This window comes from Fundulus heteroclitus, chromosome 8 (assembly GCF_011125445.2).
Source record: "Fundulus heteroclitus isolate FHET01 chromosome 8, MU-UCD_Fhet_4.1, whole genome shotgun sequence".
Classification (NCBI taxonomy): Eukaryota; Metazoa; Chordata; class Actinopteri; order Cyprinodontiformes; family Fundulidae; genus Fundulus; species Fundulus heteroclitus.
In genome coordinates, this window is record NC_046368.1 from 1,931,707 (window position 1) to 1,946,595 (window position 14,889).

General features: G+C 46.7%; 2 protein-coding genes across 4 annotated transcripts; one reads left to right on the top strand and one right to left on the bottom strand.

Annotated features, from left to right (window-relative positions):
• Positions 1-496: 496 nt before the first annotated feature.
• Positions 497-4,694, bottom strand: cdc26 (cell division cycle 26 homolog). Of its 2 annotated transcripts, none has more exons than XM_036139840.1 (3): positions 4,368-4,694; positions 803-905; positions 497-720 (listed from the first exon to the last, which is right to left on the bottom strand). In XM_036139840.1, the coding sequence occupies exons 2-3, from the start codon at positions 881-883 to the stop codon at positions 517-519; spliced, it is 285 nt and encodes a 94-aa protein (XP_035995733.1). In that variant the 5' UTR covers positions 884-905; positions 4,368-4,694; the 3' UTR covers positions 497-516. The 2 variants fall into 2 exon arrangements, with proteins under 2 accessions (XP_035995733.1, XP_012713278.1); XM_012857824.3 differs by lacking the exon at positions 4,368-4,694 and adding an exon at positions 3,319-3,439.
• On the top strand, positions 3,379-14,690 carry prpf4 (PRP4 pre-mRNA processing factor 4 homolog (yeast)). 2 transcript variants are annotated; one of them, XM_021313719.2, is made up of 15 exons: positions 3,379-3,500; positions 7,426-7,619; positions 8,875-9,061; positions 9,157-9,244; positions 10,412-10,491; positions 10,638-10,731; positions 12,479-12,573; positions 12,644-12,702; positions 12,798-12,921; positions 13,000-13,089; positions 13,420-13,542; positions 13,791-13,898; positions 14,086-14,204; positions 14,290-14,396; positions 14,526-14,690. In XM_021313719.2, the coding sequence occupies exons 2-15, from the start codon at positions 7,448-7,450 to the stop codon at positions 14,610-14,612; spliced, it is 1,533 nt and encodes a 510-aa protein (XP_021169394.2). In that variant the 5' UTR covers positions 3,379-3,500; positions 7,426-7,447; the 3' UTR covers positions 14,613-14,690. The 2 variants fall into 2 exon arrangements, with proteins under 2 accessions (XP_021169394.2, XP_035995732.1); XM_036139839.1 differs by lacking the exon at positions 3,379-3,500 and adding an exon at positions 5,505-5,628.
• Positions 14,691-14,889: the final 199 nt, after the last annotated feature.

The following is a 14,889-nucleotide window of genomic DNA, read 5'->3' on the forward strand; positions in this document are numbered from 1 at the left end:
TTAGTTTTTACTTTTACTTTTGTCATATTATTACTCAAGTATCAGGTTAGCATGAACTAAAGCTCACCTGCCCTGACTCACCTGTCCAGAAGCTCGACTCTTTAAATGTCTGATGCGCTAACAGTGGAGCTTCGGCCCATTTCAGCACATCTACTCAGACGACCTTCCTTTCATCATCAGTGTGATTTTATGGAGGTTCTCCACCGCTGCTGCTGGGCTCCCTGGAAGGGAACCAGCTCTGTTTGAGAAGCCTGGTCTCTGAGACCTACTGGATGAAGCTTGGTTCTGGTTCTGACCCGGTGCTGGATGTGCTGCGTCTGCAGCAGCTGATTCAGACCCAGGGTTCTGTGAGGGGCTCTTTACATTTCATTATTCATCTCTGACCATGTCTCCATTTTACAGGAAGCTCCTCCCACTCTGCCCCGTCATCAGTTCTGACCGGGTCACGGTCCAACTGGACCCTAAATGTATCTGCCAAAAACCACCAACCAGCCTCTTCAACCTGTCCAAACTTTATTAAAACTGTAAACTTCCAAATAAGGTGGGCAGCGTGGCTGGTTTGGGGTGGGGCTTGTAGCCGATTCGCTCGTTGATAAGCTCCGCCCTGGAGGCGGCTGCGGAGGAGGCGGAGGCTCCGCCCCCCATCATATCCACGCCAATGACAGAAGCTCCGGCCGCTGCAGCTCCTGAGCCCGCCTCCTCTCGCTGTCGTTTCCTGGCCTGGAGAGAACAGAGGCTAGTCAGAACCGGATCAGAACCGCTCTGCTCGGCGCTGCTCAGAACACAATAGATGGACAGAAACCTCAAGCTCCTTTTTAACCCTCTCAAATTCGTCCGTGTCGTCGATCTTTAGCTCCAAACGAGTCGGTTTCCTGCGAAGCATCTTCTCACCGATCGGTTCACACCTAAAAAAACAAAATCAGTTTTATCACAAGTCCATAAATCATTATTTACATTTCCTGAAATCTGACGACGCAATGACGTCAGCGTGGAAATCCTTCATGTTTCAGCCGCTAGGGGGCGCTCAGCAGGAGCCTCTGATTGGTCAGGAGGACCAGCGTCTCTTCAGACCTTTAGCCGACAATCCCAGCAGCAGAGTGGCGGTCCACCTGAGCCAGGTGTTCTGCAGGTGTGCTCTGGACCAGGTGTTCTACAGGTGTGCTCTGAGCCAGGTGTTCTGCAGGTGTGCTCTGAGCCAGGTGTTCTGCAGGTGTGCTCTGAGCCAGGTGTTCTACAGGTGTGCTCTGAGCCAGGTGTTCTACAGGTGTGCTCCCCTTTAATGAACTAGCAGATGATCAGGGCGGTTGTTCATGAACTGGACCACCGGTCCGAGGCTGCTGTGGTAAAAACCAAAGGTTCTCTCAGCTGAGATGTTCTAGCAGCCCACCGCCCAGAGCCGCACCTGTAGAACACCTGGCAGAGGGTCCTTTAATGACCCCAGCGCCATGTTGAGGCCCCTTACAAACAGAACCGGCCCCCACATGTTGCTGCAGCTCTGGGTTTAATGGACCCGGACCGGCAGCAGAACTAGAATGGGTTTTAACAAAAGGAGGAAGCTGCAGGTTCAGAACCATCAGAGTCTTCAAAAAATAAACTTCTTAACCAATCACTTAATCTGGATGGCATTAACTTGGCCTCTGGTAATAAAGTTAAAAATCTTGGTGTTGTTTTTGACCAAGACATGTCATTTAAATCCCATATTAAACAGGTTTCCAGAGTTTCCTTTTTTCACCTCAGGAATATCGCCAAAATTAGAAACATTCTGTCCAGGAGTGATGCTGAAAAACTAGTCCATGCATTTGTTACTTCAAGGCTGGACTATTGTAATTCTTTACTATCAGGAAGTCCACAATGCAGTTCAAAGCCTTCAGCTGATCCAAAATGCTGCAGCAAGAGTTCTGATGAAAATCAACAAGAGGGATCATATTTCTCCTGTTTTAGCTTCCCTTCATTGGCTTCCTGTTAAATCAAGAATAGAATTTAAAATTCTCCTTCTAACGTATAAAGCCCTTAATAATCAAACTCCATCATATATCAGAGCTCTGATTACCCCGTATGTTCCTAACAGAGCACTTCGCTCTCAGACTGCAGGTCTGCTGCTGGTTCCTAGAGTCTCTAAAAGTAGAATGGGAGGCAGATCCTTTAGCTATCAGGCTCCTCTCCTGTGGAACCAACTCCCAGTTTTGGTCCGTGAGGCAGACACCCCGTCTACTTTTAAGACTAATCTTAAAACTTTCCTTTGTGACAAAGCTTCTAGTCAGAGTGGCTCATGTTACCCTGAGCTACCTCTATAGTTATGCTGCTATAGGCTTAGGCTGCTGGAGGACATCAGGGTCTATTTCTCTCACTCTGCTGAGTTCTCCTACTGCTCTCCAATCTGCATTGCTTGTTGTTATTTCAGCTTTTAAGTTTTTGTTCTGTAATTTTCCTCTTCATAGAAGGTACACCTGGTCTGGCGTTCTGTTAGCTGTGACATCATCAGAGAAGGCAGATCATCCTCTATTACCATCTAACATAGAAAGTACTCCTGGGTCAATGTGAGCTTCTGAGCTTTCTGTGTCTCTGCTCTGTCTTCTCTAACATAGAAAGTACTCCTGGGTCAATGTGAGCTTCTGAGCTTTCTGTGTCTCTGCTCTGTCTCCTCTAAGCCCCAGTGGGTGGAGGCAGATGAGCGTTCACACTGAGCCTGGTTCTGGTTCTGCTGGAGGTTCTCCTCCCTGTTAAAGGGGAGTTTTCCTCTCCACTGTCGCTTCATGCATGCTCAGTATGAGGGATTGCTGCAAAGCCATCAACAATGCAGACGACTGTCCACTGTGGCTCTACGCTCTTTCAGGAGGAGTGAATGCTGCTTGGAGAGACTTGATGCAATCAACTGGTTTCCTTATATAGGAAATTTTTGACCAATCTGTATAATCTGACCCAATCTGTATAATATGATTGAACTTGACTTTGTAAAGTGCCTTGAGATGACATGTTTCATGATTTGGCGCTATATAAATAAAATTGAATTGAAAATTGAATTGAATAGCTGTAAGCTAATTATTTATCGCGTTAAATAAACAACATCCACTTATCAACAGGTCATCTATTTCATCTAGAAACAGAACCAGAACCCCCAACCGAGCCTACAAAAAATCTGCGGATCAAACGGAACCAACAACCCCTCAGTCCCACCAGCAACTGATTTATTCGCGGTGTTTTGATCAGGCAGAGCTGCGGACGCCTGAGTCCGGCTTCCTGCAGACTGCAGTTTGCTCCGAACCCTCGCTGGTTCTGCTGGGTCAGCTGGTTCTGTTGGCAGCAGCAGGTGTTGTTTACCTGCAATGAGAGCCTCCTCGCGCTGTGCTGGAACGTCAGTCACCTGTTAACGCCGAACAGGAAAGAGGCTTTCGCGGCTTTCAGCAGAAACACAGACCGGAAGCTAACAGTCTGACCCGGAAACCGGCTCTACTTCCGGATCACGGAGTTCGGAGACGCTCAGGCTGCGTTCTTCTCTACGGGTGAGTTTATGACACAAACAAGCTAACAAAGGAACAAACGGAGCGCGAAACCACGGACCGTTGCCTGCTGGAGGCGCATGCGCGAGGTGGCGGAGTTGCCCGCGTCGAAACTTAATCCGTGTAAATTAGAAGTTTCACGGTGCGCGCTATCTGCAGGAACTACGGTATAAGCTTCGCCTTCAAAGTAAAGGCAGGTTGCGTTTGGACCGGATCTGGCGCTTCGTCACTTCAAAATAAAAGCCGAAAGATTTATGGGATTAAAAAAATCAATCATGTTGTAATATTTTTATTAATAATCTGGGCAGAGGATGTTTGGGATTCTTTTTAAAACAATCAGTGTAATGCATCAACATATTTTGTCTAAATATTCTATTTATTATTTACTTCCAGCCTGGACTACCAATAATTTATGGATTTTCTGATGTTTGCTCCTGAATGACAATTTTTAGTGCTTAATAGCTGCCACCCCTTAATCCCGAGTGGTGAGAAATTGTTTATAGTCTTTATATTCATTTTTCTCCTAATCACGTTTGTGAGAATTAGTTTCTCAACATTGCCAAAGTTATGCAGAAAATCACGTTTATAGATAAGAACTGGTTCTCAAATATTACCTTAGAATATAAAGAATAAAGACAATAACATTTAAAAACAACACTAACGGACATGGACGGTAGTCCAACTATAGGAGACACATTTGGTTCTGATGGGTCAGAGTTTCTGCTCCTGTTGTGCTTTTATTCTGAAAGCTGTTACCTTAATCCCGCGTGTGTTCGCGCACAGAGAAACAGCGCGTGGGTAAAATGAAGCAGAGGCCTTTCGGCAGATGGTTTAAAGTGCGTAAAAACTAAATCCAAAGCCTGCACTGACCTGATAGTGGTTACTGGTTTCAGAACTGACTGTTGTATGTTAATGGGCCTCAGCCCCTGGGAGACAGTAAGTGAGCCGTGATCGGAGCAGAAGCAGCCATCAGTGTGATGCAAACACTGACTGAGTCTGTTGGAGCAGCAGAGATGATAAAGTCTAGCAGCAGCTGGGAGGACGTCCCGGGTCAGAACCGGTCCTCCTCATGACTTTATCAGCTGCTGCTCCATCAGACCAGAGAAGATGGCTGATGCCTCCACAGGTAAAGAAGGTGTTCAGCAGCGCCCCCTGCAGGCCAGGAGACCTCAGCCTCCTCAGCAGGTAGATTCTGCTCTGACCCGTCCTGTAAGAGCATCAGGGTTATGGGTCCAGTTCAGTTCATGGTTCTGGAGAACACCCAGGTACTGAGGAGAGTCCTCTATCTCCACATCAGTTCTCTGGAGGTTCTCCTGGGTCAGACCACTGAGCTATATTCTACACTGGAGTGCTAATCACCGTCTTTTTGAACGAGTCGCTGTGAAGCCACCAGCCGCCATATTGGTACTCCCTATTTCCCCCCAGTAACTAGGGAATATGTGCGCTACAGCATTGAATAACGAGGATTTTCTCATGTTCAGGTTGGACTTAAGACTTTTAAAATGTAAAAATGCCATATAGTTTTATGTTATGTTCTAAAAATATCAAGTACTGAGAAAGTCATGTGCTGAAATATTTAGCATTTTATTCATTTAAATATATATGTTTAACATTTATAAATATATAAATAACAATATACAAAAACATATATTTACATATGTGTATACATATATATACATATATACATATACACATACTTATATATACATATATATATTTAATATGAATAACATGTAAAATATTTCAGCACCTAATTTCCTAGTAGTTGATAGTGTTAGTACATCCACTGACTGTAGAATTACCTGTGAAACGTTTTCACACAGCCAGAAAACTGCTTGTTGTTGCAACCAAATCCTGTGGGATTCTGTGAGAGTAGGGAGTAGCAAGATGGCGGCCAGTGACTTCAGTTTTTCTGCTAAATCAGCACTCCAGTGTATTATACAGCTCAGTGGGTCAGAGAGGTGGTTCTGGACCTGAGGAAGTCCTCCAGCAGCTCCTTTGTTTCCCTGCATCTAACCTGAGGTGGTTCTGCTGGTACCAGTCTACAAAGTTCTGGATCTCCTGTCCAGCTCCTCTGTGATGAGACCAACTCTGACAGAATCATCTGAGAACTTCTGCAGGTAGAAATCTGGTGAGTAGATGGAGAGTAGAGGTGAACAGAACCGGTACCAGCACAGCTCCCTGTGGTGCTCCTGTGCTGCAGAGCAGTCTGTCAGAACCACAGCGCCGTGTCCTCACATACTGGGTCAGGATCCACTGGGTCAGGATCCACTGGGTCAGGTGGCGGTCCACTCTGAGCGCTCCAGCTGGTTCTTCAGGAGTTCTGGTGATTATCAGAACCGGTTTAGGCGAGGCGAGCTCATTTGTGTAGAACATATCAGCAATGAGACAAAGTGCTGAACAGAACCCGAGAACAACGGAAAGGCTGGACCAGAGACCAGAACCGGGTGTTTAAAGAACCAGAGACCAGAACCGGGTGTTTAAAGAACCTGGGTTCCATCATGAAACACTCATCAGAACCTTTGCTGCCAGCCGGGTCCAGTGCTTAGCCGGTGCTAGAACGCACAAACAAGCTGGTCTTTCTGGCCCTTGCTCCAGAAACCGGAGCTGGTCCAAAGGACAGAACCGCTTCCTTTAGGAGCTGGAGGCGGGACCATGGGACCCAGCAGCCAATCAGATCACTTCAGTGAGAGGTTTAAAATAGTAACTATGGATGGCTTCAGTAAGAGAATACTTCAAGTTCAAGGCACAAGAATTCTCAATAATGTTTAGTAAATGTAGACGACAAAGAGAATTTGAAGCTAGATTGGTGCAAAATATAAATAATTTATGTAGAAAAACTGAAATGAGTTTATTACACTACAAAACCAGCTAGATGTCATATATCGTGAAGAACGCATGGTGCTTACATCAGATCTCGAGCTAAATGGAAAGAAGAAGGCAAAAAAAATAAAACTAACATCTTATTTTAGTAATGTAGAAAAAATAGGCAAGAAAAAAAGATCTTACATAAACCTAAATTCATTAATAGATGACAAAGAATTTATTGATCACAAGGTTATTTCTGAGGAAATTACAGATTTTATTCACATTTATATTCAACAGCGCTCTTAAGAATTAAAATAATGGCTTTAACCTTAAAAAATGCAACAAGGAATTCATAAGAAACAGTCTGACTTCAAGGATTTTTCCATCAACATTAAGTAGAAAACATTTGTTCAAAAGTTAGAAAGATTTCTCTAAAGAAAATCAGAACCAGGAGATTGTTGCTTTGTGTGCTGAGGCGGACATCCCTTTGGAAAAGACGACAAAACTGCGTCTGTTTCTAAAGAAGCCCGACCTGAAAATGTAAACAGTCTTCACCAACTTCACCGACCACGAGTGTTCGAGCAACAAATCTCCTCTGTGCTAAAAAAGATCCGTGGGAAAAAGTAATCCACTGTTGTGGATGAGAATCTGGAATTCCTTCAGTAAATATGTCAAGAAGTTGAATATCTCAGAAGAAGATGCGAGTGATTGACGAACATGTGAACGGCTGTTCCCAAAGACAATTTATTTATGGACATATACTGTTAAACTTTATTCTCAATATAAAGAGGTTAAGTACGAAATGTGACTAGTTGCACAGGAACTAATACTGAGAGGTTTTTTTTCCCGTTTGTATTTTATTTTGACTTGAACAAGTAATATTACTACTGCTGTCATATTTTGTAGATTGTTCAAGATGTTTGTTTAAACTGCCAAAATTTTAATAAATATATTTTGGGAAAAAAGAAGTATGAATAGACCATGCCTGACTGGTTCTGACCGGTTCTGGCCGGTTCTGACCGGCTCTAACCAGGCCTGACTGGTTCTGACCGGTTCTGGCCGGGCTTCGGGTCACTGCTGCGGCGGTGACGGCGTTTGCTGACCAACTCTCCTCCTGCAGGGATTTCAGGTGAGCAGGTGAGATGTCGGACGAGGAGGACATGGCGCCGGCGGTGAAGAGAAGCCGCGTGTTCTACGGCAGCCTGGAGGAGAAGGAGCGCGAGCGCCTCAGCCTGCAGATGGCGAGGAACACGTTTACAGGAAGTGATGCCGTGAAGGCGGGCATCAAAGCAGGAAACATCAACATCTCCTCAGGTGAGTTGGCCGTCAGCATGGACAGGTGAGGACAGGTGCAAGGGAATATCTCAATAAAATTTGATTTATTCATTAAATATTATATAACATTTATACAAATATAGATGCGTTAAAATTCTGATCTTATTCTGTTCCTGTTAAATGTTTGGAGAAACCAGCGTCTTTGGTTTTCAGGCTCAGGTGGATCTAGATCTCCTCAGTTAACCGTGTAGCGCCGGTCAGCTGGACCCAGAGAGACCGCTTCAGGCCAAAAACAATCAATGCTCCTATTTTTACATTAAGTTGGAGGAAACTCCAGCCGTTCCCCTCATGGATATTCATGGTTTCCTCCAGGAAACATCGTTTTAACATAAAAAAACACGTAATTCTGAAGATGTGGCAGCTTTTATTTTGCCATTTAATTTCTGTCAGGTTTAAACACCTAAAACATTCATTAAATAACAGAAAAAGGAAAGACAACAGATCGTTTCTTGCAAGGAGAACGACAGGAACAAACTAGCAGTTCAGTTACACGGAACAACTGAACATTCAGTTCTCCGGGAAAGGAACCTTAATTCCTCACAGTTACAGATAGTGCTGCAAAAACAACTTTATATCATGAGACCTTTTCTCTTCACAAAACCTTAATCTGTCATATAGGAGAGAAATATTATCTGAAAACGCTTCAATATCTGAATAAACTCAAACCGTAAAACCTTTTTAACAGTAATGAGTAAATACATGATAAATGCAATGAATATGGAAAATAAAATAAAACATGTAGAGAATGATAAAAATAATTCTAACAATTAATTAAGAGTTCGCTCTGACTCTCCTGAAGGAACTGAATTGTGGCGGTGCCCCGCGAATATTTACCTGTAGAGGAAAGCCTTCTGCACCAACTCTGTAAGAAAACTTATATTTCAGCAGGAAGTAAGACGTGTTTTAATGTAGAAATCTAAAGGTCCGCCGGTTTTAGGCCGGCCGGCCCAGAAAGGCCTGCAGAGCGTTGCTTAGGCGCTTCTCGCCCTGCAGCCACATTCACACTTTAAAGAAAATATACGTCATTATGAATAAAACATAAACGAATCCAAATACTGTGTGTTTGATTGTAAATGCAGGATTGTCTGGGATATTTTCTACAGATAAAGTAATAAATATAAATACCTGGATCAGATCTCTCAAACTAAAATAAGGCGCAGCCAGTTTAAGTTCTGACCCAGACAACCAGCCGCTGCTCAGCCCCACGGACTCAGTTTCCCATGATGCCCTGCAGGAGAGACCATGGAGATGGAGGAGCGGGTGAGCGAGCGGCAGCAGGAAGCGCTCGCTGAGTTTGAGCGGCGGCGGCGAGCCCGACAGATCACCGTATCCACGGACGACGCCGAGGTCAAAGCGGGCCTGCGAGCGCTGGGAGAGCCAATCACGTTGTTCGGAGAGGGTCCGGCCGACCGCCGTGAGAGGTGGGGACGTCCCGTCTGATAAATGTTTGCTGTGCAGGGATCAGCTGACCGGCAGCCAATCAGAGGGCTTGCTCACTGACTGCGGTTGTTTTCAGGCTGCGCAGCGTCTTGTCCGTGGTCGGTCCCGACGCGCTCAAGAAGTCCAGGAAAGACGAGGACCGAGCCAAAAGGTCCCACGACGAGGTCAGAATGAAACTAAGCGCTCTGCATTAACGCTTCCATCACTGTAGTTTATATTTAAATGACATTTCAGAAAGCAGCGTTGTTAAAGCTACCGCTGCTGGGAGCGCTGAGGCGATCACACTTTAAGAACTTCCTCTGAAGGAGCGACTCAGAGAAACTAGTAACACTTGTTAGGCAGTAATAGGAATAGTTTAGTTATTTTAGGTCTTAACAACAACATGTTGTGTTGGTCAGGATACAGGCAGGAAGATAAAGAGACTTTCTCTCCTTTAACCATCAGCAGGTTTATTTCCCCTCAATGCTCAGTGTTGCCACTTGTCTGCAGTAACTAATGAATTGGGCCAAATGTATTCCAGACGTAGAGGTTTAAACCAAAAAAACTCAAATATATCTAAAAAGACAAACTTAAACATCCATCCGTGGGAATATAATAACATAATATCAGTCACTTAGACAGAACTCAAACTGAGCAGAGTTTCAGTGAAGTACTCTAAGCCCAGACGTTAGCTTTGGCGCCACCATGTGGCTAAATAAACACACTACAGCATGGCTGCAGCCAGCGCCACATGCCTCCAATCACATGTATGCACGTATAGCTCCAACACGGCGCACATGCTGTGAATTAACAAAGCGCTGAAGATGCTAACTTCCATTCAGTGACTAACTCAACACTCAGAGCGTCGATGTTTAGGAATGCTAACAGCCGACATGCTATAAAGTAAGTAGTAGTAGTAGTAGTAGTAGTAGTAGATATTCCTGGGATCTGATGGTGTAACGCACCAAACTCACACCTACCTCACTTCCTGATAGCAGTTAAACCAACATTACAAAACAAAGAATGTGTAAGCCTTTTATACAACTTTTAATCTAAAAAAGCCAGAGGAATGGTCAGATCAGCGCTGAAGCTCCCGGCGCGTCGCCGCGGGAAAAGGAAGCGTCTGGAATGATGCTGGGATGATGCTGGATGCTGGTTACTGGAGTTTTTATAGAAAGTATGGAATGATGCTGGAATGATGCTGGAATGATGCTGGAATGATGGTGGAATGATGGTTACTGGAGCTTTTATAGAAAGTATGGACAGCCCTGCAGAGACATGCTCCCATGTGGTCAGGAGAACAGCAGCTTCATCTCAAACCTAACCTGTGTTCTCTCTCCAACCAATGGCAGTGCCAGCAGACGTGGTACCATGAAGGCCCCGCCTCCCTGAAGGAAGCTCGCCTCTGGTTGGCCAGATACTCTCTGCCACGGTGTGTCATCAACAGGCTGACCAATCAGGCTTACATTGCCTCAGAACCGGGTCACGGACCTGATGCAGAACCTTAAAAAGGCCTCCCAGCAGGGACTCGTTTCATTGGCTGACACTGACCACGTCTTGGTGTGATTGGTCCATCAGGGCGATGATGCGTCTGGACGCTGCACGTGCTCAGAAGGAGGTTCCCGATGCCACGAAGACGATCCGCCAACAGGAGCTGCACAAATCGCTGAGGGTGAGTCGGCACGACTAAATCCTGAAACACTAGCTGGATCAGAACCAACGTTCAGACCCAGCCCAGAACACGCCTGAAGCCCAGAACCTCAGAACTGAGGAAGGTCCGTTTAACCTTTAACTGCTTAAACCAGTTAAAGGCTAACTCGCCCCAAACCAACTGATTAACTGCTAACATGGTGTCTAATAGTTCTGGATATCCTGGCCATTACTTTTCATAAATTGCTGCATATTTGTTGAAATCCTGCGTTTGTGTCTAAAACTGTCAGTGTGGCGCCCTCCTCAGGTTCAGCGGTGTCTTGCAGTGAGTTTAGAATCTGTACTGCTATTGGTTCAAAGGTTTCTGTGACATCACGCAGAATACCTCGTCCCACTTTTGGTGACAGCCAATGGGAATCTTTTTAACAATAAACAATAAACCTGCCGTCAGTAGCTCTGCGGCTATCTTATCTTATCTTATCTTATCTTATCTTCTTATCTTATCTTATCTTATCTTCTTATCTTATCTTATCTTATCTTATCTTATCTTATCTTATGGGCTATACTGGCCACTGTTACCGACTCAGGCACTTTTCAGACTCCTCAAGCAAATCTTGCTTCTTTTTTTCTTTGTAGCAACTAACGTAGCGCCTTTTTACGTGTTATTGGTGAATTTAAGTGAAAGCACCAGTGCTGCCGTGAGAACCTCCCTAATCCCTCAGCGCTGTCTCACAGGCAGACAGCTGCTGCCTCGTCCTGAAACCACAGAGGAGATCCACTCCGTTTCCACGTTGCTGATGAATCATGATGCCAAAGCCGATCCCATCTAGATAATAACAGAGTTAACGTATAGTTGGACCGATCCTGTCCTCCACCACCTCCGCAGCACCAGCTTCAGGCATTGCTGAGTCAGCGACTCAAACTCTTGCTCAGTGGGTCAAGCAGAGCATTGGGGGGGGGGGGGGGGGGGGGGGGGTTCTGTAGCGTCTGGCCCTGTTCTGGACTCTGCATCAACCGTGTCTAGACCTGATAGATGGCATCCCATAATCCCCTGGGCTGACCTCACCACCGTGCTAAGTCCTTCCTGTGCAGCTCCCAGACCTCCAGATGCTTTCTATTGTAGCTCTGTAGAAGTTCTTTAGCAGCTGGTCAGGAAGTCCAGACCTTCTCAGGTTCCTGAGGAAGAAGAGCTGTTATTGGGCCTTCTTCACCAGGTGGGAGGTGTTTACAGTCTAAGAGGTGTGGATGTTCAAGAACCTGATGGTGTCCACACCTCCACCACCTCCTCCTGTAGAGAGGAGGTGTTCAGTCCTCCTGGACCTCCTGTAGTCCATCATTACCTCCTTGGTCTGACTGGTGTTCAGGATCAGGTTGTTCCTGGAGCTCCACTGGCTCAGACTGTGGACCTCCTCCCTGTAGAGGGTCTCATCATTGGTGGAGACCAGACCCACTAGTGGAGTCGTCCACAAGGTTCTCCACTGTGTCTGTGGGGAGGGGGGGGAGCAGAACAGTCCTGGATTAAAAGATGAAGTGATCTGGACTGAGGACACAGGCCTGTGGTGTTCCTGAGGATCAGTGGAGCAGATGTTCTCCATCCTCACCATGATGACGGGGGTCATGGAGGCAGGAGATGGTTTCTGGGGGACAGACACGATGACGGAGGATTTCAGACAGGCAGGAAGCGTGGAGAGCTGCAGCTTAAACCATTTTACTCTGTGACGCTCCAGAGCAGCAGCACAGCTGACTTTACAGAACCTCCTCTTTTTCAGAACCTGAACAACTTCTGCAGTCAGATCGGTGATGACCGTCCAATCAGCTTCTGCCATTTCAGTCCGGACTCCAAAATGCTGGCCACCGCGTCTTGGTAAGCGCCGCGGCCCTCTGAGCCATCGCCGCTCATGCATGAAGCTAACGTTAGCGTGCTAACCCCCCAGGAGCGGTCTGTGTAAGCTGTGGTCCGTCCCTGACTGCACCCCCATCCGCACCCTCAGAGGTGAGTGGACCGCCCGGTTCTGACCATGCCAGGGTTCCTCTCTGCTCGCCAGCATCTAACCTTCCCCACTGACGCTCTTCTCTGATTGGTCACAGGACACAACACCAACGTGGGCGCCATCGTCTTCCGCCCGCAGGCCGCAGTCTCTCTCGACCAATCAGATGTCAGCTTGGCCTCGTGTGCTGCTGACGGGACGGTGAAGCTGTGGAACCTGGAGAGGTGGGGGGGTGGAGGATGGGGGGGGGGGGGGTTGCTATGGAGATGACCTATGATGACCTGTCTCGTTGGTTGCCATAGTGACGAGCCGGTGGCGGACATCGAGGGTCACGGCGACCGAGTGTCTCGGGTTTCCTGGCATCCTTCTGGGAGATTCCTGGGAACGACCTGGTAAGAGAACCAGAACCAGAACCGGGTTAGAACCGGGTCAGACGTGTGCTCCACCGACCTGTGTGGTACCTGTAGTACTAACTAGTAACTGTAGTACTAACGGTAGTACCTGTAGTAGTAACTGTAGTACTAACGGTAGTACCTGTAGTAGTAACTGTAGTACTAACGGTAGTACCTGTAGTACTAACTGTAGTACCTGTAGTAGTAACTAGTACCTGTAGTAGTAACTGTAGTAGTAACCAGTACCTGTAGTACTAACGGTGGTACGGTATATAATTTCCGGTACACTGTAGTAGTAACTGTAGTACTAACGATAGTACCTGTGTCCAGCTATGACAACTCGTGGCGTCTGTGGGACCTGGAGGTTCAGGAGGAGATCCTCCATCAGGAAGGTCACAGTAAAGGAGTCCATGACATCAGCTTCCATCCCGATGGCTCGCTGGCAGCTACAGGGTGAGTTTATGCTGTGGTACTATGTGGTACTATGGTGTACTGTGTGTACTATGGTGTACTGTGTGTACTATGGTGTACTGTGTGGTACTATGTGGTACCTTCTTATGGACCAATCAGATCCCTGGCTGTTTGTAACGTTTCCTCGTTATCCTGCAGCAGTGCGGTCTCTGAACGTCGCCAATCGTTCAGATTGTTGATGGGCGGAGTCTCAGTTAGCCAATAGTTCTTCCTGTTTCTCGTCCAATCAGAGGGCTGGATGCCTTCGGCAGGGTGTGGGACCTGAGGACGGGACGCTGCGTGGTTTTCCTGGAGGGACACCTGAAGGAGATTTACAGCGTTCACTTCAGCCCCAACGGGTCAGCACAAAACCAGCCAATCACACGTCAGTTAGCAGAAATCAGCCAATCAGAGGAAAGATCACGGTTTAAATATGTCTCTGCAGTAAGAGTCGTATTTAAAAACCTCTTTAGCTGGTTGGTTCCTGTAAAACTGAGAGCTGCGTCTAAACTGGACCCTTTGTGGTTTTATTGGTTTGTTCTGCAGCCATCACCTGGCCACAGGAAGTGGTGACAACACCTGTAAGGTGTGGGAGCTCCGCAACAGGAAGTGTCTGTACACTGTCCCCGCCCACCAGAACCTGGTGTCCACCGTCCGTTTCCAACGTAAAGAAAACCAAAACCTTTCTCTTCCTCACGACCCCAAGTCTTGCGTCTCTGACCTCTTTCTCTGACCTCACTTCCTGTGCAGCCACTGATGGTCACTTCCTGTTGACTGGCGCTTACGACAACACGGCGAAGGTTTGGAGCCACCCGGGCTGGATGCCGCTGAAGACGCTGGCTGGACACGAGGGGAAGGTAGGACATCATCATGATTGGTCTGTGACCTGTGCGCTCTGATTGGTCCACCCGAGCGCCGCTCCATGACTCATGACTCTGAGTGCTACTCCCTGATTGGTCCGTCTGAGCTTGTTGTTGTGTTCTCAGGTGATGGGCGTGGACGTGTCACCTGACGGGAAGCTGATTGCCACCTGCTCCTACGACCGAACCTTTAAACTCTGGATCTCTGAATGATGTCAGCAGTGATGTCATCCTGTGAAATGTGCTGTTTTTCACTCTTTTTGTTCTTCCTAATAAAGATTTAGAAACTTTGAGCGTGTCAGTTGTTGATGGCGATAAGAGGCCGATGCCAATAAAACGTCTAGATCAGAAGAACCAGAAGGTCCGTTACGGCGGTTCTGATGGCGCCGCTGACTGAAGACGCTGTTGTACTACAGTCTGATGAAGATGCTCAGTCTTTCCTGTAATGTCTTACATGGAATAACCCTGTAAGCCACTGTCCTGCGTTACA